The 26,273-nt window shown below is 31.2% G+C and overlaps 1 protein-coding gene across 4 annotated transcripts; it reads right to left on the bottom strand.

Moving 5' to 3' along the window:
• Positions 1–409: 409 nt before the first annotated feature.
• Positions 410–7,174, bottom strand: LOC102589524 (NADP-dependent malic enzyme-like). 4 transcript variants are annotated; one of them, XM_006364660.2, is made up of 20 exons: positions 7,039–7,174; positions 6,631–6,855; positions 6,157–6,277; positions 5,987–6,061; positions 5,293–5,444; positions 5,069–5,174; positions 4,850–4,915; positions 3,606–3,701; positions 3,415–3,486; positions 3,202–3,285; positions 2,959–3,057; positions 2,188–2,235; positions 2,050–2,103; positions 1,815–1,913; positions 1,629–1,718; positions 1,426–1,503; positions 1,235–1,309; positions 1,063–1,153; positions 856–984; positions 410–754 (listed from the first exon to the last, which is right to left on the bottom strand). In XM_006364660.2, exons 2-20 carry the CDS (start codon positions 6,780–6,782, stop codon positions 666–668), a joined length of 1,776 nt encoding a protein of 591 aa, XP_006364722.1. In that variant the 5' UTR covers positions 6,783–6,855; positions 7,039–7,174; the 3' UTR covers positions 410–665. The 4 variants fall into 4 exon arrangements, with proteins under 4 accessions (XP_006364722.1, XP_015159557.1, XP_015159559.1 ...); XM_015304071.1 differs by having other exon boundaries at positions 6,631–6,839; positions 7,039–7,151; XM_015304073.1 differs by having other exon boundaries at positions 6,631–6,839; positions 6,955–7,044.
• Positions 7,175–26,273: the final 19,099 nt, after the last annotated feature.

A 26,273-nucleotide genomic window follows, 5' to 3' on the forward strand; every position in this document is an offset into this window, starting at 1 on the left:
GACAACGCTATATATTGAGAGAAAACAGACAAATTATTAATAAATGCAAACATATGAAGAGGCCTTGTTTACTGCCTTGGCAACATTAATTCCACTTTCTCCTTGGTTTAAAATTATCTTTGGAGGTCGAGAATTAAGGTACAAGGTTAGTAGCACGTAGTGGAGTCTTATTCATGTAGTACTATATCACTTTTTTATTTATATCATCATGTGTGTTTCAATTATCACATCATTTTGTTGTTGTTGTTGTTACTGTTTCCTTGACTAGATGGCTATGTTTTCTTTATATGGTTTTCATGCCTTCTTTCTCTTACCATTTCGTTCTTCATCGTGTCTTTCTCAAATAAAAGATCCAACGAGGCTTAAACATGAATTCAGTTATAATAATAAGCTTTCTTGGAAAAGTAGATCCGAGCGAAAAATACTTCTGTCTGTTAATATATAATATGAACTGGCCAACAATGTTCAAGGAAGAGAGAAAAATAAGAGTAAGAGCAGGAAATCTCGTCCTTCTCACTGCTAAGAATAACAAACATGAATGACTCTACTAGGTATTGGAAGTAGCATACAAAATATTTCATCTAAAACTATGAATGAACCTAAAACTCAAAGCTCCTAATGTAGCCAGAAATGGGATTAGTTAAATGTCAGCCAAAATTCCCAGTTTAACGATAGCTGCGGTAGAGTGGAGTGTACATACAGCTCTCGGCATACTTAACGAGATCACTAGGACGAGGGAGACGCGTTGCCAGACCTGAAAAAAGTGGGTGGTGTAAGTTAAAAGATTCATCATCAGCAAGTTTGAACTTGGTGTCTAATGATTTGTTAAATCACTTTAAAATTTGGAAAACTCACCAAGTTCATATGCCTTGGCAGCTACTTCGGCCGCAATATGGGCTGATATTTTTCTGATGTTAGTGAATGGTGGGTAGATCCGTCCCTTCAAATAGTCGTCCTCAGTCACCTCAGATGCCAAAGCTTCCGCTGTTTCATGAAACAAATAATTGGAGTCAAATCAGACTCGAAGAATATATAAGTTCTTGACGACTGTGATGTACTTACAGGCTGCTAGTAGCATATCATCATGCACACGAATTGTGCCAGACATGATAATCCCCAAACCAAATCCAGGGAACACGTAGGCGTTATTTGCCTGTAAAGCAAAAGAAGAGTAAGTATCCAATTTATTACTTAAACTAAAATGCAGTCAATTGCTATTGGAGAAGAGCAGCACCTGCCCAGACACAAAAGTCCGTCCCTCGAACTCAACAGGGTCAAATGGGCTTCCACTAGCAAAGATTGCATGACCCTGTACGTGGAAGAAAGGGAAAGAACAAGCTCAGTAATCCTACATACAAATTTGTGGCTTGAGGTAGACATATGTTAGAAAACTTTGAGCTATGTAATTTCTCGAACAGAATTTACCTTACTCCATGTATAAGCTTCATCAGCAGTACATTCAGCTTGTGATGTTGGATTTGACAGAGCCATAATAAGAGGTTTCTGTTCATATGTGCCAAAATTAGAAACTTTATGGTCGACTATGATTCATAGAGCTTGTGTCGCAGTATCTATGCATGCATATTTCATTTATGTCTGTGCATGTATGAGAGAGAGGGAAGACCCACCGGATTGAGAGAAGCCATTGCCTCAACAACTTCCTTCGTAAACGTTTTTCCAACTCCAGAAGTTCCTATTAGAACAGTTGGCTTTATTGCCTGAAAAATGGAGAATAAAGTTACATGAGGAATGTGTTTTGCCATCTTCTTTAAGTCACGTCAAGCATTAAAAAAAAAAGGGTGCAAACTTCACACCTTCACCGCATCTATAAGTTCCTTAACAGGTTCGTGATCATGAGCCCATGGCTTTTTGAAGTGCTGAAGGGACTCCACACGAGAACTTACAATCAGTCCCTGTAATAAATTAAGAACTGTTTTAACTGGAGAAGGAGATGCTGGTAATTACATAAATGTAAGTCTAGCATATAGGCAGAGATCAATATCTTGTGTGTAGCACTGAACTGGGAATTTCAGATCATGACGCTAGTACCTTAGAGTCAACCAGCCAAATCTTCTTTCGAGCCTCTTCTAACGGAACACTAGTCTGAAAGGCGAATTTGGACTGTTAGTGAAAAAGCTCCAAACAAAACAAAAGAAGTAAAAGGAGTAGATGAAAAGTAGTTAGCACCTTTCTTGTTATCTCAAGTGCTATAAGCTCAGCAATACCAGTTCCAGCCTTCAGGAAGACAAAGACAAGATGGTTAAAAATAAAATCCCTGATATTGAGATACAGTGTGCTCTAATTGATATGTTGATCTGTATTTTGATGACATTTTAAAAAGTTTCCAATGTATATGGCCGTTTGTGTAAAGGTATCCACATGGTCTAGCTAATCCAGGAAGAAAAGTTCTTTCGCAGATAAACATGTAGCACTAATGGCCTTGTTTCATAATGGGGAGATTGTGCCTCCTTTCATCTCAGGCCATTGCCAGTAGATTGCAAAGAAATGAAACAGAAATTCTGTGATTGGTCGAAGTTGTTATATCAATCTCCGAAGCATCTGAAAAATTTATAAGTCTAAATATTATGGCCAACTTAAAATGGAGAATTGTAAAGGTTGAACCTTAATTTGTGCCATTAGCAAATTAATTTTCTACTTTAAAGATTAATAAAATGTGTATGAATTAACTGCACTGAATAAGTGAGTACAAGATTAAATTTACTGAGCCCTTTCGTCACCAAAAATAAAAGCAAAAGTCAATCTTATCGGACTGTTAGAAGCTGAAGTTCTTGCAGAGCAAAATGCCATAAACTAACTGCTTTAAGCAGCACAAAATGTGCCTACTATTCTAGTCAAAACTCAAAACCAACATACAAGATCAGTACATAATATGAAACTCTTGAAGAGCAATTAAACAACCCAAAACAATGTGAAGGGGCAATAGTTGACGAATCTCACCTCTCCAGCACCTAAGAATAAAAATGTGTGGTCCGCAAGCGTTCCACCAAGTAGTTTTAGAGATGCGATAAGCCCGGCCAGAACCACAGATGCTGTACCCTGTAAAACCAGTACAAAAATTATTAATCCACTCAAAGTGAAGGTAAAAGTTTCAAGTTGGCAGAAAAAATAGTATGAAAATTATTAATCCACTCAAAGTAAAGGCAAAAGTTTCAAAGTGACAGCTATTTTCGCAACTTCTACCTGGATATCATCGTTGAATACAAGATGTGTTGTGCGATACTTCGCAAGAAGCTCAAATGCATTGTGGTTTGCAAAATCTTCAAACTGAAAAAATTATCAGGCAACTTTAGGACATAAATGAACTGAACTAACAAGATTCTTCAGATTGGTGCTTCATCATACTGGGCGTGCGTTAGAACAATTGCACAGGGATATTTGTAGTTAGTGATATACCTGAATGAGGACTTTCTCTCCATAGTTTTGCTTAACTGCAGACATAAACTCCTCCAGAAGTTCAGCATATTCCTTTAAGAGCAAAACATGAAATGTAACTTCAGCTTCCCGAAAGGCAGATTTTGATAACTGCATTATTTTCATCTGTAGTCTGAGAACACGAAGTAAAAGAATGAAAAAGGTCACCAAACCTGCCCCGTAGCTCTTTTCTGCTTGAGTCCAATGTAGAACTCATCATCCAGTAACTTCTGATTGTTCGTGCCAACATCAATGGTTATAGGCAGACACTGAAGGTGAAAAAATAATAGTGAATTTCTGACATGAATAAGAAAATCGATATAATTTAGTCAAAAAAATCAGACCCATACTAATTTCTTTTTATAATAAAAAGGATGTATGATGTTAGTATAATAGTTGTTAAGTGTCCCACATTGGTGGAGGGAATGGGTTGTTGTCTCCTTATATATCTTGGGGAAAACCTCATGAGTTAGCTTTTTGGGGTTGAGTTACGCTCAAGTTCCATTTTCCTAACATGGTACCAAAGCCAAACCTACCCCAATTCTTGGTTTATCCAATAGTGGGCCTCCATGTTATGTTGTCTACAGGCTCATATTGGTGGAGGCAGTTGGTTATTGTCTCATTATACGGTCTTGGAAAAGAACCTCATGAGCTAACTTTTGTGTTTGAGTTATGTCCAAGGTTCATTTCTTAACAACAGTAATAGTTAATAAAAAAATATTATTGGTAGTCTAGCAATAATAACATAAAACTAATATGATGAGAAATTTGAGGAAAAATTAACGTGAAAATATCATTGAAGTAGGTAATTGAACAATATTTGGTTGAAGTTTGAGAAAAAAGGAAGGGTATCTGAAGTTGAAGTTGAAAAGGGATATTTGGAAGTTGAAATTGTGTTTTGGACGTGAATTTCACTTGGAAAAAGAAATGAAGTTTTGTGAGTGGAACCATTAGTTCACTTAAAACACTCCTCAAACTAGTATTTCAAACTTCAAATTCTCTGTTTCAAGTTGAAGTTGAAATAATCAGTGCCGTACACAAAATTCCTCATGAGTGATGCCGATATTGAAGAAATGAATAAAGAAATAAGTCATGGTAACAAGATTACATTAGCAAAAAGTAGTTAAAATACGTTAATGTAATTGTCATTGATGAGAGTCCAAAACGAAAGAAAAAGAAAGCAGAAAATAAAAAGAGCACTGATGTTTCGAAGCAGAAATTTACGAATCTATAATATGTTATTTTACTTCAAATAACTAAGTAGCAACTTGGCAACTAATGTATTTAGTTCTAGCGGATTGGTGTCCTTTATAAGATCTTTGTGCAAAAGGAAACATAAACATATAGAAAGGCGCAAGAGAGGATCGGTTTGAGAATGATCAAATGTACAAGTAAAGAAAGGTGGAGTGGTGCTTACTACTGAAGGACGAACACCCCCAAGAGCAGTATAAAGCGAGAGCTTTCCAACCGGAATACCCATGCCCTGAAACAATTTTGGAACTTTTGGTCAATTATATTATCCATATGGTACTGTGTCAAGTAAAGTAGAGACAGTTTCTAGTTAGTTCCATCCGGTTGTTCAAATAACATACTAATAGGCAATAATCTAAAAGCCGGTCAAATTTGGCAGATTTACCTGACAGCCAAGATCACCAAGTCCTAATATCCGCTCTCCATCTGTAACAACAATGACATGGATACTCTTCTCTGGCCAGTTTTTCAATACCTCAAGAATCTTTCCCCTGAAAGTTTCAACTTTAAAGGTTACATTAGCTTTGGAGCAGAAGAGCATCTGATGTACAATAAAACCAAACAGAAAAAAGTTCCACCACATGGATGACCAGAAGGAAAGGAAATTACTTTTCCTTTAAGCTGATAAAGAGACCCTGAGGACGCCTGAAAATGCTTCCATACTTCTGGCAAGCCTCACCAACTGTTGGGGTATAAACAACTGGCAATAGTTCTTCAACATTATCGATGAGAAGCTTGTAAAATAACCTTTCATTTCTTTCCTGAGCATTGGAAAAATAAGTTATTAGCAAAATTAAAACAGCAAGGACACAGAATCACCTTAGTCTGGTGGCAGAGTTGATTCATCACGAAATAACTTAGAACAGCCAACTTGTATTTTGATGGGATAGTATTCCCTTAGATACTGATAAATTATTTTATATGTTCAATTTGTCAAAATGATAGATTAAAACATTCTCTCCAGAGGGAAGAAAAAGGGTAAAAATACATATTAAAATGAAAAAGGAAAACAAGAAACTAAACAAATTTTAGACCATATATGATATAGCCATGCTACATGGAAATTCCAATTGTAACTTGTGAGATTTTGAACTGCATGGCCTATCATTGGCACCAGATAACAAGTAAAGTATGATACTTCCACACAAACATCATTTGAAGAGTAAATCCAAGACGTCACACCTATTACCATACAAACTTACCAAAAGATCCTACCTCTAACTTCCTACTAAGTCCACTTAAGTTGATAAATAAACCAGGTGTGGAATCTATAATGCTGCGGTGAGATTGAGAGGTAAACTACCTGAAGATCCATCATGGCCATGTATCTTTGCAGTGGAACTTGATACTGGCGGAGATTGTGCATCACTTTCTTCTCCTGATATTTGATGAAAAAGGTGGTTTAAACTTCTAATTATGAATGGATATGGAAAGAAAGGAACTCAACAATTATATCAAGGATTATGAAATGACCTGAAGTTGTTGGCTTGAAACACTGGGAGGTAAAAGACCACGCAAATAGTGAGCATCTCTCTCCGCCTCAGTGAAGGCAAGCCCTTTGTTATAATGTGGATCACGTAACAAACTATATCCACTGAAATCAATAAAGATGATTGTCAACAAGAATTTGTTAACACAAACTAAATCCACTATTTTCACAGCTAAATACACTCATTAAATTTGTAACTCCAACCATACATTACGGAAAACCGAATAAAACTCAGATGATCAAAATGAAAAGAGGGTAATAACACAATTTCCAACTACACATTAGGTCCCCCTACATTTCATCTTCTTTTTTCGTTAACAAGGGAACCCGCAATAGCTACCCTTTGGGTGCACACAGGATAAACTCCACTCTAGTACAATAGCACGCAAACCACACAAAAGAAGGCAAACCCATAATCAACCCAATCCACAGAAAAATAAACCAAAAATGAACATTACCTAGCAACAGAAAAAGTCCATGGGGTAATAGTCTGATCTTCAGTAGCTCTATCTTCCCCGTACATATCCTCAACACCACCAGCAACACCACATTTATCTTTTATATCAAGCACAGACTCCCCATTTGATAATTCCTTCAATGTACTCTCCATCACTATCCCTCTTCTTCTTGTTCTTTCACCCACAAGAAACAACCCCAATGCCTTTCTCTGCCAATGAAACAAACTGAAACAACAAATCAACAACAACCCACAAAAGAAACAAATCAAATAAGTAAATTTAAAACGTTCTTGTGGTTCTACTACCAAGAAAAGAACAACCCACCTTTTATAACCCAAGAAACAAGAAAATTCAAATGCTACTTTTGAAAGAAAGATTAATTTGAAGTGTGAAAGTGAAAAATGATACCAGTAAAATGGGTTTGTTGAATGAGAACATGGCGAGAGAAGAATTAAAGTACAGGTGTTAGCTCTGCATACAAAGAGAGAAGGAGACGGAGATTTACGCGTTACATTACACACAGAAACAGAGGTAGTTGGATCAGTCCAATTTTCTTGGCATGTTTTACATTCCTTTATCGCTGTTATCTTTTTATTAAAAAAATTGTTCTTTCTTGACAAGAAAAAAAATTAAAAAAATTCAAGAAAACTACAAAATCTATCTATATTGTTAAAATGACAACGAGTATATGTATATTGTTGTGGTATCTTTAAGGCTTCTTGTTTATAAATTATTTATTAGTCAATGATACTATAAGAGTATATATATTGATCCAGTATCTATTAAGCGAAATTATTAGCCTTAATGATACAAATACAATATATGATATTGATTTGATATCGGTTAAGCAAAATTAGTTGAGAGTATATTGTGTAATTATTTAGTGAAGTATGAAGGTAAAAGAATATATATTTGTAATTATTTTGCTTGTATGGGGTATAGTATTCATTATTTTTTTATATTTTATGTCAAATCAAAATAGCTAGCTCAATTTTAAATTGAAGAAAGTGTAGTTTAAGTTTGATTTTTCTATATGAATAAAACTACAACAAGTACTTTCTTGTTTTAGTAGGATTATAATAATTCATTTTTCTAATATAAATTTTTAGATAGATATTTGTATAGTTTATTTTGTTCCGTCACTTTTTATTAAAAATCAAATTTTATCAATTTTTAAAACTAAATTAAATTTAAAAGTATCATTGAAGTGGTCTTTTATGCGCATATATCTAGTTGAGAATGAGAACCTAATTAACCCGTATGCATGGCATCCTAACTTTGCTTTTCATTATTATACTTATTATGTTTGTTGTTGTATTTTTTAATGAGCAATAAATAAAAGTAGAGTTTTTTTAATTTTCGCCATTAAAACTTAATTCACATTGATTATATTTTTCCCCACTCTACACTGTCTTACGTCTCAACTTTATGAAACTTAATTCACATTGATTATATCTTTATATAGTTTACATTACATCTTATCTTTACTCCTATCTTCATTTTTACTGACTCACAATTCATAATATATGTGTAAATTATATACAAATATTATTAAGATCATAACTTTTATTTATGTATCAATATTATACGTATGTAATTGACTTGCAGCCAAAAAGCAGCTGGTACGCGGCGTCTGCCAAAGCATTTTCTTCTTACCAAACCTATGGAAATGAATTGTCGTTATTCACAAAGTGTAAACCTATCCTACTAATTTTATATTCTATCTCCCTAACATTTTTTTTACTTTTAATTCCACTTTTATTTTCCTACTTTTTCTAAATATGTGCGGATCCGGCTTATTTCAAGGGGTGTCGATCGACACTGCATTGTTGAAAATTTATAGTATTATATATGTAAGAAAAAACTTTGAAAAAATAAAAATATCCTTACAAATAACATTAATGATACTACTTGAATAAATTAATTTCGCTGGTTGGTTTGCAGCGAGAACGAAATTGTCATTTGTTACGGCCAGAGGCGGACCCACACTATGGAGAAGGGGTGCACGTGCACCCGGTATTCCGAAAAAATCATATGTATATATGTATATCTATTTTGAAAAACTGATAGGAATTAGGATATAGTTAACAGTGCACTCATGATAAGCGTAGAAGTGTCCTTGTGCTACTGGTACAACCGTACAAGCTAGAGATACCACTCTTGAGATCAAGGTTCAAATCCAACTAAAGACTTTTTTTTATTTTAAATTTAGCTTAGAGCTCATATTTGAGCTATGTTTATATTCGTGCACCTAAAGTCTTCAAATCCTGGGTTCGCTTCTGATTACGGCGTGGCCAAGTTCAAGCCTCAGTAAGGCTGAATTTACCTTTAATTTTTGGGGCTCGTTGTTTTGCAGCTTGAACGGAATTGTCATTTGTTATGGCGTGGCACCTCCAACCTCCTATAGTCCTATTTAAAGTAAAAAAATAAACAAATTATTTATAGTCAAATTAGGCTAACATAAATCAATTGTGCTAGAATATTTAATATTATCTCCAATGAGACTATAATGAATACATTTCAAAATATGAATATTTTTCGAGAAAAATTTGATAATTTACTTGATTTATATTTTATTAGTACGTTTTAAATAGTTTTTATTAATATAATGTTGTTATATCAATTATTTATTAATGCACGCCGCTAGACTGCCACATACCTTTTAACAATCTCAACCAAAACTTATAAATAAAACATAGTTGTTTTGTTCTTCAAATTTTATATCGTGATAAATATTTTCCCTTATCATTAGAAAAAAAATACTTCTCCGTAAATATTTGAGAACTGATCGGGGACAAATAATAAATAGTAACCAATCTAATTACTCAAAAAGAGAAAATATTATATATTATAGATTAAAATTTATGGTTGTCATAGTTCTCATTAAGAGTGTACATGATCGGGTTAGTTCGGGTTTTTCAAATATCAAACCAAATCATTTGTGTAAAAAAATTAAATTTATAAACCAAACCAAACGAAAAAAACTCGAGTTTTTTTTTATTTTTTCAACCTCGGGTTGGTTCGGATTTTTCAAATACCAAACCAAACTATTTGTGTCAAATTTTTTAATTTTTAAATTAAACCAAACTAATAAACCTCAGGTTTTTTCAGGTTTTTGGATTTTTTCGGTAAAGTGTTCATACAAACATATAATTAACTTATGCTCCAAATATTTCTTTATAAGTCCAATCAAAATACAACTATCCAAGGTGTTTCTAAAAAAAATAACACATAATATGAGATGAGTGATGACACTAAAATATTCAATAAAAAATAATAATGAAATCATATAAAATAAATATTGCAAATTGATAAGTCATAATGAAAATGATCATAATTTAAAAGTACTAAATCATGCATGATTAAACATTAAAGAAAAATTTAAATTAGATTATGTATTTTAAATGTCTAAACCAAAGTAAATACATCAAAGTAAATACATTTATATATAAAATAATTTTTAAAAATTATATATATAATGTCGGGTTGGTTTGGTCTCGGGTTGACTTTTTTTAATTAAAACCAAACCAATCCAAGTATAATCGGGTTTTTTTTCCAATACTAAACCAAGTCAAACCAAATCACTAGTCAGATTTTTTTTTCCAGTTTGACTCAATTTGCAATTTGATATGATTTTCGATTTTATTTTGTACACCCCTCTGTAATAGGTCAAATCAAACCTCCAAATGAGAAAACTTTGAAGAATGTATAAAATAAAAATGGAGTAAGAAATTAATAGCGCAATTTATTTGATTTTTTTCAACAATTAATGGTGTTTATATGACTTTACACTTATCAAAAGTCGAATGGGTACAAGCGTTGTTCATATACATTTGTTAGAATTAGTGTACAGTACTTGATCGGACGTGTTGACCATAAAGTTTTCCGAACCCAAGTTCTTTTTTCCTTTATTTTTATTTGGAATTCGTATTGAGTTCGAATTAAATTTGAATCACAGACTTATTAAAGGTCGCACCCCCAACAAAATTCAAGTTTAGATCATAGACGTTTTTTTATTGTTTACTTTTTCCAACATACTAATGTCAGGACTCATAATATATGTATTTTAAATATATTTTATTAAGTACTTAACAATAATTAATTAATAAATCATTTTATTTTATATAATATTAGTCATAAAACATCTATTGACCTTGAAAACAAGTGTTCTTTAACTTCTTTTTTTTTACTGTTCCTTGCTACATGGGTAATCCTTCAAAGTTGAAAGTTGAAAGCTGAAAGTTGAAAGTTGAAAGTCAAAAGTATTATTCATGAGAAATTTTTTGTTAAATTTGAATTTGTATTTTAGGTATGGGCATCTCCAATCTACACTCTATTTTACTCTCTAAATATAGAGTTTTCTATTTTTTCAGACAACCAACTCCAACCCAATTCTTTATTTCACTATCTAAAAATGAATATTTTTCTCTTTCCTCAATATTATATTATTATTTCTATTTCATTCTTATTTTCTTATTTTATAATATAAATTCTTTATTTCTTTTCCCAATAATTACTTTATATAATTTTCATGTGATATAAAATTTTATTTTTTAATTTTTTTATTTAATATAAAATTATCTTTTATTCTAAATTTTTAAATAACATAAATTGCAAGAAAATATTATATAATATACAAATTAATGGACAAATTCAAATGAAAAGTGAAATACAATAACATAAACATTACATAAACACTCAATTTTTGAAATTATTACGTTGCTCCCATAAATGCTCTATTAATGCATTACGGAGTTCAAAATGAGCATTTTTGTCCTTAACTTTTCTATGTCTAGCTAAAAATTGTTCAAACCGAAGATTTTCATCTACCACAATTTCTGTCGTTGGAGTTGGAGCCTCTACGACATCTTGAATTGGTGCATTAAGATCATGTTCATCCTCAATTATCATGTTGTGCAGTATAATACATATAGTCATTATATCATGTAGCACTTCCTTTTTCCAAAAACGTGCGGTCTTGCAATAATTGCAAAACTCCGAATGCACGTTCAACATCTTTTTGGCATGATTCTTGTTTCATCGTGAATTGATTATTATGTAATGTATTGTATTGTATCTTGTATTTAAATTATTATGTCATATATTGTATTGTTATCTTGTATTTAAATTATCATATTATGTATTGTATTTTTAAATTAGTTTTTTCATCTTATCATTTTGATTTTGTGTATTCTTTATAGTGAAAATTAATAATAAAATCAAATTATATTATTGTCGAAAATTAGAAAAAATTAAAATACTATTAATTCGGGATGAAAGTACTATATATTAAATAATATATTTTTTAAAATGTAATATTACATTTAAAAAGAATTATGAATATTAGATATTTTTATTAATAGACATTATATGTAAAATAATATATTAATTAGAAAGTAATAGAAATAATAATAATAAAATATTCAAAAAGTGAAATAGAGAGTGTGAATAGTAGTTCTCACCTCTCTAAATATGAAGAATGGAGAGTGATATGGAGGTGGGTAGGAGTGCCTATTCTCTATTTTACTCTCCAAATATAGAGAATGAAGAGTAGAATAGAGGTGGGTTGGAGGTTGGAGATGGTCTAGTGAGGTCAAAATTTTAAGACAACTCAACTCTAAAATTATTTTTGTAAATCACCCCTTTACGTTAATTTTTACTTGAAACTTTGATGGCTCTTTGCCACTTGGTCAAATAAAAAAAGGTTTTTACAAATTGCACATGTATATTTACTCTTAAAACAATACAATTGAATTGGTACACATAACTTAAGAACACGAGAGTTGAATTAATCAAGTAATAAAATTGCAATGAATTGACTTGTAAGAAATAAATAGTGAAACAAGTAATTCAATAATATGAATCGAAATATAAGATAAAGTCTCCCTGGGCTCCTATGAATTAAGTTGGCTAGCTAGCAACTACATCGGAAATTGTGATAAAGAATAAGAATATAAGAACTTGAAAACTTTGAGAAATTCTAGTTTAGTACAAGTAATATAACGATAAATTAAATATCTTTATCTAACAAGGAATTAAGTAATATCTTATTTATAAGAGCGTCTCAAGAGACCTGATCCATAAAATTCACCCTTTTAAAATCTGCTAGCGGCATTTTATTGCAGATATATAAGTAATGATTGGTGAAAAATTGAGGATCTCAAGATCTTCTATGACCTTGTGTCCGATATATCTTCTAAAAGGCAACATTGTTGTCACACCCAGAATCTAAACTCTGGGGTGACCGACACTTGAAATCACTACTAGTCCCTAACAAAATCTTATAAGTTTGGCATGCTTTAAGATTGAACACTAAAATATGCTAAAGCTGAGAAATAACAATAATGGGCTAAATTGTTGAAATTGAAATAATCGGAATGTCAATAGTGAAAACAACTGACTACTAGTATTTATTGGGACAAGCCTCCTCATTGCATTGCATGTGATGTAAGCAAAACAACTAAGATTGAACTATAAATTGATAAATCATAACTAAAGTCCTTGGTATGTGAGGAGGACGGCTCACTTTAAAAGTTTTCTAATATTTTGAATTAACTTTAGTAATAGGTTTCAAGTTGATGCTTCACATTTTCAAGCTTGAGCTTCAATTTTCAGGCATACAAAACTCTTCAAACCATCAACGAACACAACTACTCCCTATTCAAGAATATAGATCTAAAAAATTTCATATGACTACTCATCGATAATCATGAAGTTTCGGTGTTCTTCAGATCCAAAAATCGCAATTATGAACGTAGTTTACCCAATTATTTAGCTCTTAACAAATAACAACCAACATAGGAATCACCAAGTTTCAAATAACAACCGACTCTGTTGTAACCCAGTGTTTTTCAAGCTTTTGAACTAAACTTCAATGGATTTTTTCAAAATAAAAAATCAAAAGGAAAAAAATAAAAATAAAATGTCCATGTGTCAAATGTATATATAATATATTTCACCGATCAGCATAAATGTGGTTGTGACTATTTAAAGATGTTAAAATTTCAATTTTAAATAGCTTAGGATGGGTGATAGGACCATCATAAAATTAGACTGTATAGTTAAAAGTTAGAATTTAGATTAGGAAGACATTTGACTATTTTCTCAATAGTATTTAATATATTTTTTTAATATTTAAGAATAGTTATTTAATTTTTTGTAAACGAGCTATTTTATTTCTTTAAAATATTAGTATATTTTATACCGTAGTCCGTAGATGTTAATGTTTGTCTTCTTACTTTTCTCATGACTTCTATAAATTTGCATTTATATATTCAAAGCACACACATGCTAATATTATTCACAGTTTTATCATAATTGTAAAAAAATTTCTTGCTTAGATCTAAAATATAGAAAAGCAGATTAAATTAATATTCAATTAAAATTAATCTATGGGTAAGATCTATTAGGATTTTGCCCTGATTTTCTTACCTTATTTGAAGTTTATTTTTTCCTTAAAAGAAAAGTTAAAGTATTACCATAAATGCTTAAACTTTTTCTGAAAGGAAAATATAATTTTCTTCCATATATGATTTATTCTTTCCTTAGAGAAAACGTATGGAATCCTATAAATAGAAGACCTCTCTTCTCACACTAAAAACACAATAACATCCACAATATAGACATTTAAGAGTTTTGTTTATGAGGAGATTTTCTCTCTCCAGTTTTAATGTCTTTTTTATTAGTTTTTAATTATGTAGGCCAATTGGTCATATCATATAACAATATGATGTCTCTTAGTATAGTTTTATGTGTCGTCTAATTTATCCTCATATGATTTGCAATTATAAGCTTCCGCATGACGCCAAGATCACCTTCATAACCCAACAAAACTTATGGTAGGATCTAGAAGTTGTATAGTTTTACAAGGATATTACATTAGCTTTTAGACACAAATGTTAAATTAGAAAAATAAGAACTGTTTTGCATTATTTTAAGGAAAAATTACTAAAGTACACAATATTAGTTTACATATTCTTATTTTTCTCCTACTCTTTCATAAAAATACAAAATTTCTTACTTTTCCCCCAAACCCTCTATTGCGAATACATTATTGTGAAAGAACCCAAACCAACTTTTCTCATCCCTAAAATCTCGCCTCCAATCTCTCCCCACTACCAAATTAGTTATCAAATTCAAATCAATTTGAATTTCAAACGATTCTATCTCTATTCAACCGTCTTCAAAGTTCAAAATAGGTATTCTCATCTTCTTCATTTTGCTTTCAAAATCATTTTTTGTGTTTCAATCGATTTTGGATCTTGAGGAAAAATGGATCATCCGTCTTTTAATAATGGGATTTCTCAAATAATAACACCTAACAATGATCGATTTTTTTATTCAGAAGACTCCAACTGGGCAGAATTGAGATCTAAAAGGTTGCATGATCCGGCAATAATGGCAAATCAAAGTTCTAAGAAGAGAAAATCGAAAAAGGAAGTGCTTGCATCATCTAAAGCAAAGGATGCAAAAACTCAAAAGAAAAGGGGTAGAAAGGTTGCCCCTCCCATTTCTCGACCAACACTACCCATGACATGCATTTCTTTTCATATATCGTTTTTAAAACATTCTTTATCCCCCTGTTTTCATTTGCTTTTAATTTGATACATTGTTGAAAAAGAAAGTTTTATTGTGTATCTTGAATGAAATCTGCAGTTGTTACTCAGAAACAATAATGGTTGCATATATTGTTGTTATGTTATTTTAATGTATCAAAAGTCAAAGGTCAATGTGGAAGATTGAATGACATTATGATTATTTTATCAAATGTTGGTATTGAGTATAACTTACTCATTTGTACTCATAAACCCTATTTTTTGTCAAAATTTTGTGTTTAGAAATGTATCTAAGATAGGTGTTCAATTCACAGTATGACATGTAGGTTATTTTTTGTACAATGTATCATATTCATAGATATTCATAGATACTTAAACAGAATATAATATATCTGAGAGTTTACATTTTGTATCATATTTAAATATAAGTCGGTGTATATATAGAATAAATTGAATTTGTGTATCATTTATGGATTGTTATTATTTAGTATCAAATAAAGTGAAACATAATATTTTATGAAATATTTGGTCTTTCCCTTTTAGTTATGTATGTATCATTTATCTGTTTAGTGATTGATCAACATCATTTATGGAATTGCAGAATATGAAATATGTAATTAAACATATTCCAAAGCAATCCCTAAAGTTTGGTCCTACTTACAACTCAAATTTTAATGAAAATTTAGTGTTGTCAATAAAGGATGAAGGTATGAAATTATTCAAGGATACTATATTCGGTCCATACCTAAATATCCCCGAGTGCAATTACCAGGGACAAATTATCAAGTGTTTATATCTTCTAGAGGTTGAGCAGGACAATTTAGACAAAGAAATTCATATTCGTCATGCCAAAGAAAATGTATTGCAATTTTGTATCAGAGAATTTGCTATTATTACTGGTCTGAAGTGTAAAGGAAATATTAAAGATTTTAAGTATCCAGATTCAAAAACTAGTAGGCTGGTTCAAAGATATTTTTCTGGTCCAAATTATAATGTAAAAAAAGGGCGGCTGGTAGATCATTTTGTTATGGATGGTTGGGACAACACTGATGATGCCCTTTAGATGGCTATCATGTTTTTCATTCATACATTTGTATTCTCACAACTTGGTGATGCAACAATTCCTATTGAAGATTTCTTAATGGTAGAAGATGGCAGCTATCAACAGTTTCTGTGGGGATAACTTGCCTTCACAAAGTTAATGAAATCATTTAGGAAAAAGTACAAACCCGACAAACAAATGTATCGCTTGAATGGATTTTCATACGCACTTAAGATCTGGGTATATGAATGTGCGTCTGTAATGCATAACGAGATAGTTGTTAAAGAAAGAAATGGTATATCAAGGTTATGCAATTGAAAAGTTATGGGTGCAAAGCCCAAATTTGAGATGTTTATGAAAACCATCTTCACTGAGGTAATTAGTACATAACAACCTTTTTACTTTATTTTTTTAGTTTGCGATACATTTTTTTTTGTTCTCGTGATGTTTTACTATTTGTTTGTATAGAATGATTGTTCTAATGTTCAGCCAACTCCAGAGGAAATCAGATCACATGATTTATCAAATAACAGTCATGTACCTTCAACTCAACCAGCCACATCAGATGTTAATCATGAGGAGGTTCTTGGATTTGAAGACTTTTCATCAAAACCTCTGGGGCAACTGTTAAGGAGATCCATACAAGTTTCTAGCACAGAATATACCCCACCCCCAAGAGAAGAAAGGTTGCACGTCCAACAAAAACTAATGTGCCCAAAGCCACACAACCAGATGAGCAACCAAATCAGTCATTTCAAACTTCGAATTCACAATCGCCACAAGTCGATAATGTATCTGGTGTTCCTCACAATACAGTTTCCAAAGAATAATTTTGGACAATGCAGGACTTGAGAAACTGAAGGATTACATGAAGTGTTATGTAAGTAAACACAACTATGTGATTTAAATATTTTTTTTGTTTATTGTTAATTACACTTAATATGCTTAATTTGAATCTAGGTTGACAAAAAAATTGGAGTTGTTGAGGCGCTAATTATAAAAAAAAATATTCTGAATTGATAAAAGCAGTTGGCGCGAAAGATAACAAAAGTGATAAGGTAGTATTTTTATTTTTTTGCTTCCCTTTTCAGTTTTGTGTTATACTGATTTTTTGGATCATGAAGGATAATGGTGGTATTTCTATGCCATATATAATGGATGTTTCAGTAGAGAAAGGTAATGTTGATCCACAATCCGCTTCTGATCAATTCTTCCAACAAACCATTTCACCCATACAAATGGATTTTGCAATTGTTGATCATGATATTGATGCATCTGCTGTGGAGGTTGAAAAACAATATGTTACTGAAAAAAATGTTGCAAAGGTATGTATATGATACTTCAATTTAATTATATAACTTGATATCTTTTAATCATTAGTCAATTCGATTAAAAGTATTGATAATATATCATTTACAAAGATTGATACTTCAGTAATTTTAATTCATACAATGAATAACAAACGTTGCTTTTTTGTATATCATTGGTTGTACCTGATACATTAGAATCTCAGTTGATACTATATATTATTTTTGAATAACCATTAACAGATACTTTAATTTATATTTCCTTATACACTAATATACAAACATAGAGTAATGACACATCCATTAAGAAACATGTTATGGAAGATTAAACATATGTTATACCCACAACACACCAGAGTCATGTTCCGGTAGAAGAGATCGTTCATAATAAGGAAGTGGTAAGTAAAAAGTTTTTAAATTATTATACATTAATTGTTTTTGAGAAAAAAAAATTGTATATAATATTTTGTTTATTAGGAGGATGCAGGACAAGAAGCCCCCCAATTAGACACAAAAGTATTGAGCGGTGATGAAGATGTTGCTGATACAATTTTAACAAGACTTCGAAAAACATGTTTCAAATTCAGTAATTGTTGATACATCGGTCTAGTTCTAAATTGTTTACTGAAAAATGTCAACAATTGCATATGTAAATTGTAATATTTTATTATAATTACCTAATATGATGTAGGATTCTAACACATTGGCTTCTATTTCATCCGACACTGAAGCAGTCATAGATGCACTTGTCTACAAACTTTTAAACGAGCCAATTAATGTCGAACCACTGAGTGTAATCATACTTCTCTAGCTAACCGGCAGTGATGATTTTCTATTTGACAGCCAGCTACCTACCCAACTTTCAGTCAAGGAGTCTTCACACAATCTTGATACAAAGACTCCAGCTCCACGTAACGGAATGCCTTCAAAGATTCTACAGTCTCCTTATTTGACTGCCTTTGGATTCAGCGATAAGGGCAAGGGAAAAATAGACAATGACATTCGCCCATACACTCCATTTGAAGGATGTGGCATCACCTATCAAGTTTCGTCATTTTTAATACAAGAGTACTCTCAGTGGATACAAAAGGGACTCCTCAAATCACATGCAAACAAGTGAGTTTTTTTTTTTATTAATGTATCTTTATAGAAAATCATATGCGAATAAGTAAGTTTTCGTATTATTGCATCGTTATACTTTGATTTTGTATTAAATTATTCTTATGTTGCTACAATCATTTTTATAGGAAACCATCAGAGGATAAATATAGAGGCAAATCTGCTCTATTTGGATTTGATTGTATGAATTTTGTTGTCGCATTTCCTTTGGAAAAGAACTGATTTTATACTATGTCACAGCTAAATAAATGTTGGACTGATCAAGTACAATATACATTACAATTATGTATATGATACACAATTAACATGTGTCACTCAAAAATTCAGATTACTACTTGTGTTTGCCAATTTTTACATTTATCATCAACTTTTTATCATATATTATTATTTTATGTATTATATTTTTTTATTTTTTTTTGCAGTACATAGATGTAATTTTTTACCATCTACGCAAGAAGTCAAAACTAAGAAGCATGGATCAATACATATACACTACGTGCAACTGTTTGTTCAAGTCATATATCAACAATGCATACATAAGGTATTATTGCAGTCATGCAGATGATACTTTTAGTACACAGGAACACATTGACAGCTGATGTTCTATCTGTATATGAAAGGTCAATCAAAGACGTCATTAATGAATATTTTGTCCCTGCTGTTTTACCATGGCATCTAGTAGATGAGGTATATATTCCGATCAACTGTGATGAAGAATTTCATTGGGTGTTGATTGTGGTTGTTTTAAGGAAAAAGTTAATACGAGTTTATGACTCATCTTTGGGATCAAGGAAAAAAGTTCAATCCGATGAGATAAAACAGTTGTCTGTGATCCTTCCTAACTACTTTCAGGATAGTAGATTCTTTGATAAAACGGACATAATTGATTGGGCAGCATTGAATGCATATAAAGACAACAAAACTGGTGAATTGTTGGGTCCACAACATCCGTTTGAGGTAGAATTTGCTCAAGACATTATGCAACAAGAAAACAATAGCATGTCAGTATTGTATCCACTTTTCTTTACTTACACATTTCATTCAATTTATATTGTATCTTCTTTCTGTTTGCAATGACTGCAGAACGTATGTAGCTGCATTTTTTGAATTTCTAAGCGATGAAATAAATATCCCATCGATCCCTTTTCAAAGTGACTATCTTCGCTCAAGATATGCAGCACTGTTATGAAAATATGGTACCTATAAGGCCAAGGCGGGATACGTTAGCGAGAATGATGATCCTACAAGGCCAAGGGGTGACTTCTTTCTATCGACAGATGATGAACTGATTAATGTATAGTAGTAGTTTATTTACTGACTTACAGTCAAGAGCTGAAATTTTATTGTTTTGAAGATACATTAAGTGTTTTGGAGTATTCCTCCCCAGGTTAACATGATACTTCTAAGTAATTCATACTTCTAAATTTGAAGTGTTTTTATGTCCATAATTTTTTATGTCTCTTTTAAATTCGTTTTCAATAAATTTTAATACCTTATTAAATTTTATATATTATAAGTATTATACACATCACTACAGCTTCTACTACAGTGAAACTGATACAAAATTTCCACAAAATTATTAAGTACATGATACAATATTGTTTTCACAAATAACAAAATTTTATTCTTCACACCACATGGTACAAATTGTCTCTTATAAGATTGGTACAAATTGCAACATTTGATACTATTTTACTATTTCATGCCAAAGTTACAAAAATATTAAGTATCAAATAGACAAAATTGATATCAAACTTACTCTAACTTTTTTTAAGCTGATATAAAATTTTCAGAAAATTATTATGTACATGATCACAATTGCGTTCACAAATAACAAAATTGTATGTATCACAGCACATGCTACAAATTGTCTCTTATAATATTAATAAAAATCAAAACGGCTGATACTATATTATTAGTAGATACAAAATATACAAAAAAATATTATGTATATGATATATAATTACTTCAAACATCTCAAATGATACTATTTTTACATGTTGTCTCTTATAACTTTGGCACACATCACAACAATAGATATTATTATTTTATCGCATACCAAAGTTACAAATAATTAAGTATCAGATACACAACATGTATACCAAACTAACTCTATCAGAAATTAACAATAAAAAAAAGTAGCCAGAATTGAAAACATGACATTTTTCATTTATTGCATCAGAAAATAGTAACCTAAAAGTACTTTATAAAGTATCAAATTTGAGAATTATTAGACATGAAGCATAAAAGTACTCCTAAAAAGTAATCATCAAGAATCTTTCGGGAAGAAAGTACATGTTCTTCTATTGTGATCTTTTTGTCCATAACGTCCACAACAGTTCATGTTTGTGGTAAGCTTTTAATCTGAATTTTTCTTCCTCTTTTTTTCTTGGTCTACAAGGCATTTTTTTTTGTATATTGATGACAATACGACTTCTTCCAAAACACATTCCGGAGCTGTCCAATCACTTTTGTCTGACATTGATTCCATTGGAACTGCATATGTGTTTGTTAATGCATCATGTTTATAGTAATCAAAGCAGTAGGGGTGTACATCTGTAATATTTCTCTTCTTGAAAACAACCATTGCGTGCGCACAAGATATCTCGTCATGTTGAAATCTACAAGATGAACAAGTTTTCCTCTCAAGACAAACAATGTATCTTATGCCACCTTCATACACTGAAAAAATAAATTCAGAAGATGAAACAACATGCAATTGTTTACAAATTAGAGATACATTACACGAATTTTCATTTGGTGTACACAACAATATAATGAGAAGTACAGCTAGATACACAATATTTGTAATACACATATGTACCTTCATTTTCGCACATTTGGATGCGTTTATAATCAATATTTCTTCAAATCTCCTCCCTAATGTTTTCTTTGTATAAGATGTTATTTCTCGATTTTTGCAATTCCAAAAATTAAATAGAATTCTAGCTTCTTTCAGAAAGTCTATAACAGGTAATTGTCGTGCATCAACAAGGCAACCATTGATACATTTCGCTATGTTCGAAGTCATCATTCTCCCCCTGTTCACTGCTTCATGAGATCTAGACCACCTTTCATACTCAGCATCTTGAAGATACTTCTTAACTCTGCCATCTATTTTTTTCAATTTAGCCATCAATTTTTCAAAATCATTTTTTCGATAAGCCTTTGCCATTGAATAAAACAGATCACTTAGTGTGGATCTGCTTCTCCTGAAGTTTGTACAAACATTTTTCCATAGATTTCATAAGCATGCAAAATGAGGAACATTTGGATAAACAATACTTACACTCAGATACAACACACATTTTCTCTCTCTAACCAAATACATTTTTAAACTGTTGGAAGAACCATGTCCATGAACAATTATTTTTCGTGTCTACAATTTCATAAGCTAACGGCAATATGCAACCTTAACATAGAAACACACAACATTATGATTCTTTATACATAATTGTTGCAGAATGTTAAATTACTATCTTAAAAAATTAAATTCATAAACAACATGACATACCTGTCCCATCGAGTGTACTTGCCGATACAAATATCCCTCGATAAGCTCCGCTAAGATGTGAAGCATCAACAACAACAACAGGCCTACATAACTCAAACCCTCTCTCATTGGCCTTAATGATATGAATAGATATATAAACTCAATTTTTTTCGACTTGTGCATCCGTATATATGAATTTGGATACACAGTCTCCAACATATATATGTATCTTGGCATCTGTTTATATCCATCTGCAGGTTTACCCCTTATCATCTCCAATGCACGTTCTTTAGCCCGCCATGCTTGTTGGTAAGAAATTTTGAACATCATATAGTGACCTAACATCATCAATTATATCGTTTGGAGTATGCTTTCTTTTATGATTCACCAACTTTGGAGCTGCCACACCATTAACAAATCCAACAGTAGCTTGTACCTTACTTAATACCCTATCCCTCAATGGACATGTATGTTCACTATTGAAGTATCTCACTTTGAATATGTATGTATTTTTCATAACAGACGCCTTAAAATTTCAACAACAATCATCTGAATAATATACTAATACGTAGCTGCAAGTATACCATATGTATTTATTATTTGGTCAGGTTTAATATATCAATCCATAAATAAAAACAAAATAACAGTACAAGATACATTATTACAAATACTTTTAGTTAAATAGTAATGTGCACACATATTAATATATCACACAGTTTAATAAGGACTCAGTTTATATTGTTCAGATACAAATCAGATAACTAATTCAAAATCCACTTATTAACATTATTTCACCTATCCTTCTTAATTGATACTTTAATAAACAAAGGTAACTCAAAATTAACATGATACTTTATTGTATCCACTGAACACAATACGCATATTAAACAATTTTCACCTATCCTTCTTAATTGATACATTAACAACCAGAAGCAACTCAAAATGAACATGATACCTAACACCTACAATTGCACGTAACACATGTTATCTGTGTATAATGATCAACATAATAGCAAATAAATTATAAAAATGAAGAATGTTATCATATATGTGTATCACATACCTTTGTTATCAGATCTTTTAACTCTAAAATTGAAGTTATGCTTTATTTTGTATTTTGTCATTACATCCATTAGAGTTGCCTTATCCTTGTACAATTGCTTCACTTCCACATCAGAAGCATTTGTATCTGATATAAAAATTCACCTCCATTTCTGGTATGTAATAGGAATCACAAATTTTTGTTTCAACAATGCTTAGAGCCTTTGCGTCCCTTTTTCCACCTTCAACACACACAATTGTACCTATTGTTGCATCAAAATTTTGTACCTCTTCATCACTTTTATCTAATGTATCAATGCATAGTGGATACATACCGAATCCTACCTCAGGTTTCTTCACTTCTATGTACAATTTCACCCCCATATCATTCTGAATACATAATGGAGACAAATTACCTTCTACAGCGTATCTGATCTCGATGTTCTTTTTTCCAATTCATCAATATGCAATTCTGCTGCAATTGCTGAATTAAGATTCACGAACGAAATATTTTCCCCAACCACTATCTCATCACTTTTGTATCGCTCGTATCTAACATCACTTTCACATATTACTGAATGCCTTAACAAGATCGAAATATTCATTACAAATCTTCACCAAAGTTGCGCTGCAATTTTTTTTGAATCAACCTTCTACAGCTTTTCGAAAAACAGGGAGACACAATTTCAGAATTTGAAATTTGAATTTCCTAGTTCAGTATGCGTTTTTGAATGACTGATTGGTAGATGAAAGAAACGTATGCGTGATTTGTGGCAGTCAATTATAATTTCTGTTTTTAATTCCTTATTTAACGCACTAAACTGATAATTACAGCTTCTAAATTAATGTTTCCGCCCGCACAATAATGTATCCTCAAGACACTAAAATAAAGGGATTTTTGTAATTTATGAAAGAGTAGGGATAAGAAGTAATTTATTTATTATACTATGTGCTTTGCATAATTTTTACTTATTTTAATCAGAATATATTGCAGTGGTTAATTTTTCTTTTTAATAATAATTTGGATATAAATATAAGATAGTTTGAGCAAATTTTACGTGGTGTAGAGAGGTTATTAATCGACTTTGAAGTCCTAGGCAAGTAGGCATTAACAAGAAAAGAATATAAGATAACTTTTAATTGTCATGTGTCTATTATTTAGGTTAGACTTTTTAAAGTTTTTCGTCGTTTAGATTTTTGTTGTAGGTTATTCAATTTAAAATGTAATTTTGAAGGTTAAAAAAAATAATCACATTATCTTTAAAATATATATTCTACATTACAGAACAAAATTATTCAATTATTTTTACATATTTATAACTTTGAAATCACCTAAAACTTATTTTATAGAGCAAGCTCCATAACAACTATTAATATGTATATTTCCCTATACATATACAAAAGAAGCAATTGTATAATCTGTTTCGGTATACATATACAACAGAATCAATTGTATAATCAGAGTTTGTATAAAGCGAGAAAAAGAGAAAGACAAAAGAAAACTGAGCAGAGGAAGATCTGTATTTGTATAATCATAAGTGTATAGGACGAAAATAAATGTATTTGTATTTGTATATACAATTTTCTCTCGCTTTATACACACACAAATGCAATTTATACATTTGTGTTTGTATAAAGTGAGAGAAGCGAGTGAGAGTGGCGAGCGAGAACTGGGAGAGTGACGAGCGAGATCTGTGAGAAGGGAACGAAAAGATATGTATGTATACAATTTTCTCTCACTTTATACAAACACAAACACATTTTATACATTTGTGTTTGTATAAAGTGAGAGAGGCGATGAGAGACTGCCCAGCGAGAAACGAGAGTGGCGAGCGAGAAATTCAGGGAGAGAGGCGAAATGACAACAATTTGCTACGAGTTACAATTAAATCAAACTGTGGTTATAACATTTAATTTGAATTAATAGTTTGCTATTTTATACAATTTTCTTTATTTTATATTACACCCAGACTAAGATCTATAGTTATAAATACTATATACCACTGTTAATTGTCATAGTTTCCTTTTTTAGAGTCAAACGATAACAACTTTGATTAACATTTTACGATGTATTTTTTTATCATATTGATATGCAAAAAAATGATATTTATAGTACTGTTCGTATAGTTTTTGAATATGTGATTTTTTTGTTTAAAATATCAAAGTAATGTAATCTAATTTAACTTTGAAAAATAGTTAAATTGACTTACGAAAAACGCAACATGACAATTAAAAGTAGATAGAGACTAGAGAGAGTAAATCTACATAAGTTTCCTTTTTTTTCCCTTTTCCTTATTGTTTAAAATATATTTTTGTGTATTAATACTAATAACATAATTTTGACTTTCGATATCACTAACTATTTTGTGGCATTTAATTTTGCTTTTAATTATTAGGACTCGTTTGATAGGCGGTGATATTTAGAATAGTCCATAGATTGAAGGGAAAAAGGACAAATATACCCTTGAACTATCGTAAATGGTATGTAAATACCCTCCGTCATACTTTTGGGACATTGGTGCCCTTGCCGTAAAAAAAACTAGAGCATATATGCCTTTCACTCTAACGGAAGACTAAATAGGGACACGTGGCACAATCTTATCCGTCGATAAATGTCGGATCAAGGGATAAGATTATGACACGTGTATGTCCGTTAGTATAAAGGGTATATATGCTCTAGTTTTTGGACGGCAGGGGGTGCCCTTGCCGTAAAAAAAACTAGAGCATATATGCCTTTCACTCTAACGGAAGACTAAATAGGGACACGTGGAGATTGAAATTTAGTTTATCAAATACATTGTTTGGTTTACTTTATTTAACTTAATCCATGAATTAGTTATACATCATATGAGGTCTTATTTTATCCCTAGAAAATGGAGGGATAACTAATCCAAAGTTTAACAATCCCCCAATTTATCTTTCTTAATTTCTTTTGTAATTTGATTTCCTTTTTATGTATATTGGAATGGTTATAAATGTTTCTTTTTTAATTCTCCAAATCCATTTAGTGTAATTTGATGATTTCACTAATATTTGTTCTCCATTTTTTGGAGGTCAGTTTATTCAATGTAGTTTGTCGATTGACC

Source organism: Solanum tuberosum, unplaced genomic scaffold (assembly GCF_000226075.1).
Source record: "Solanum tuberosum cultivar DM 1-3 516 R44 unplaced genomic scaffold, SolTub_3.0 scf00509, whole genome shotgun sequence".
Classification (NCBI taxonomy): Eukaryota; Viridiplantae; Streptophyta; class Magnoliopsida; order Solanales; family Solanaceae; genus Solanum; species Solanum tuberosum.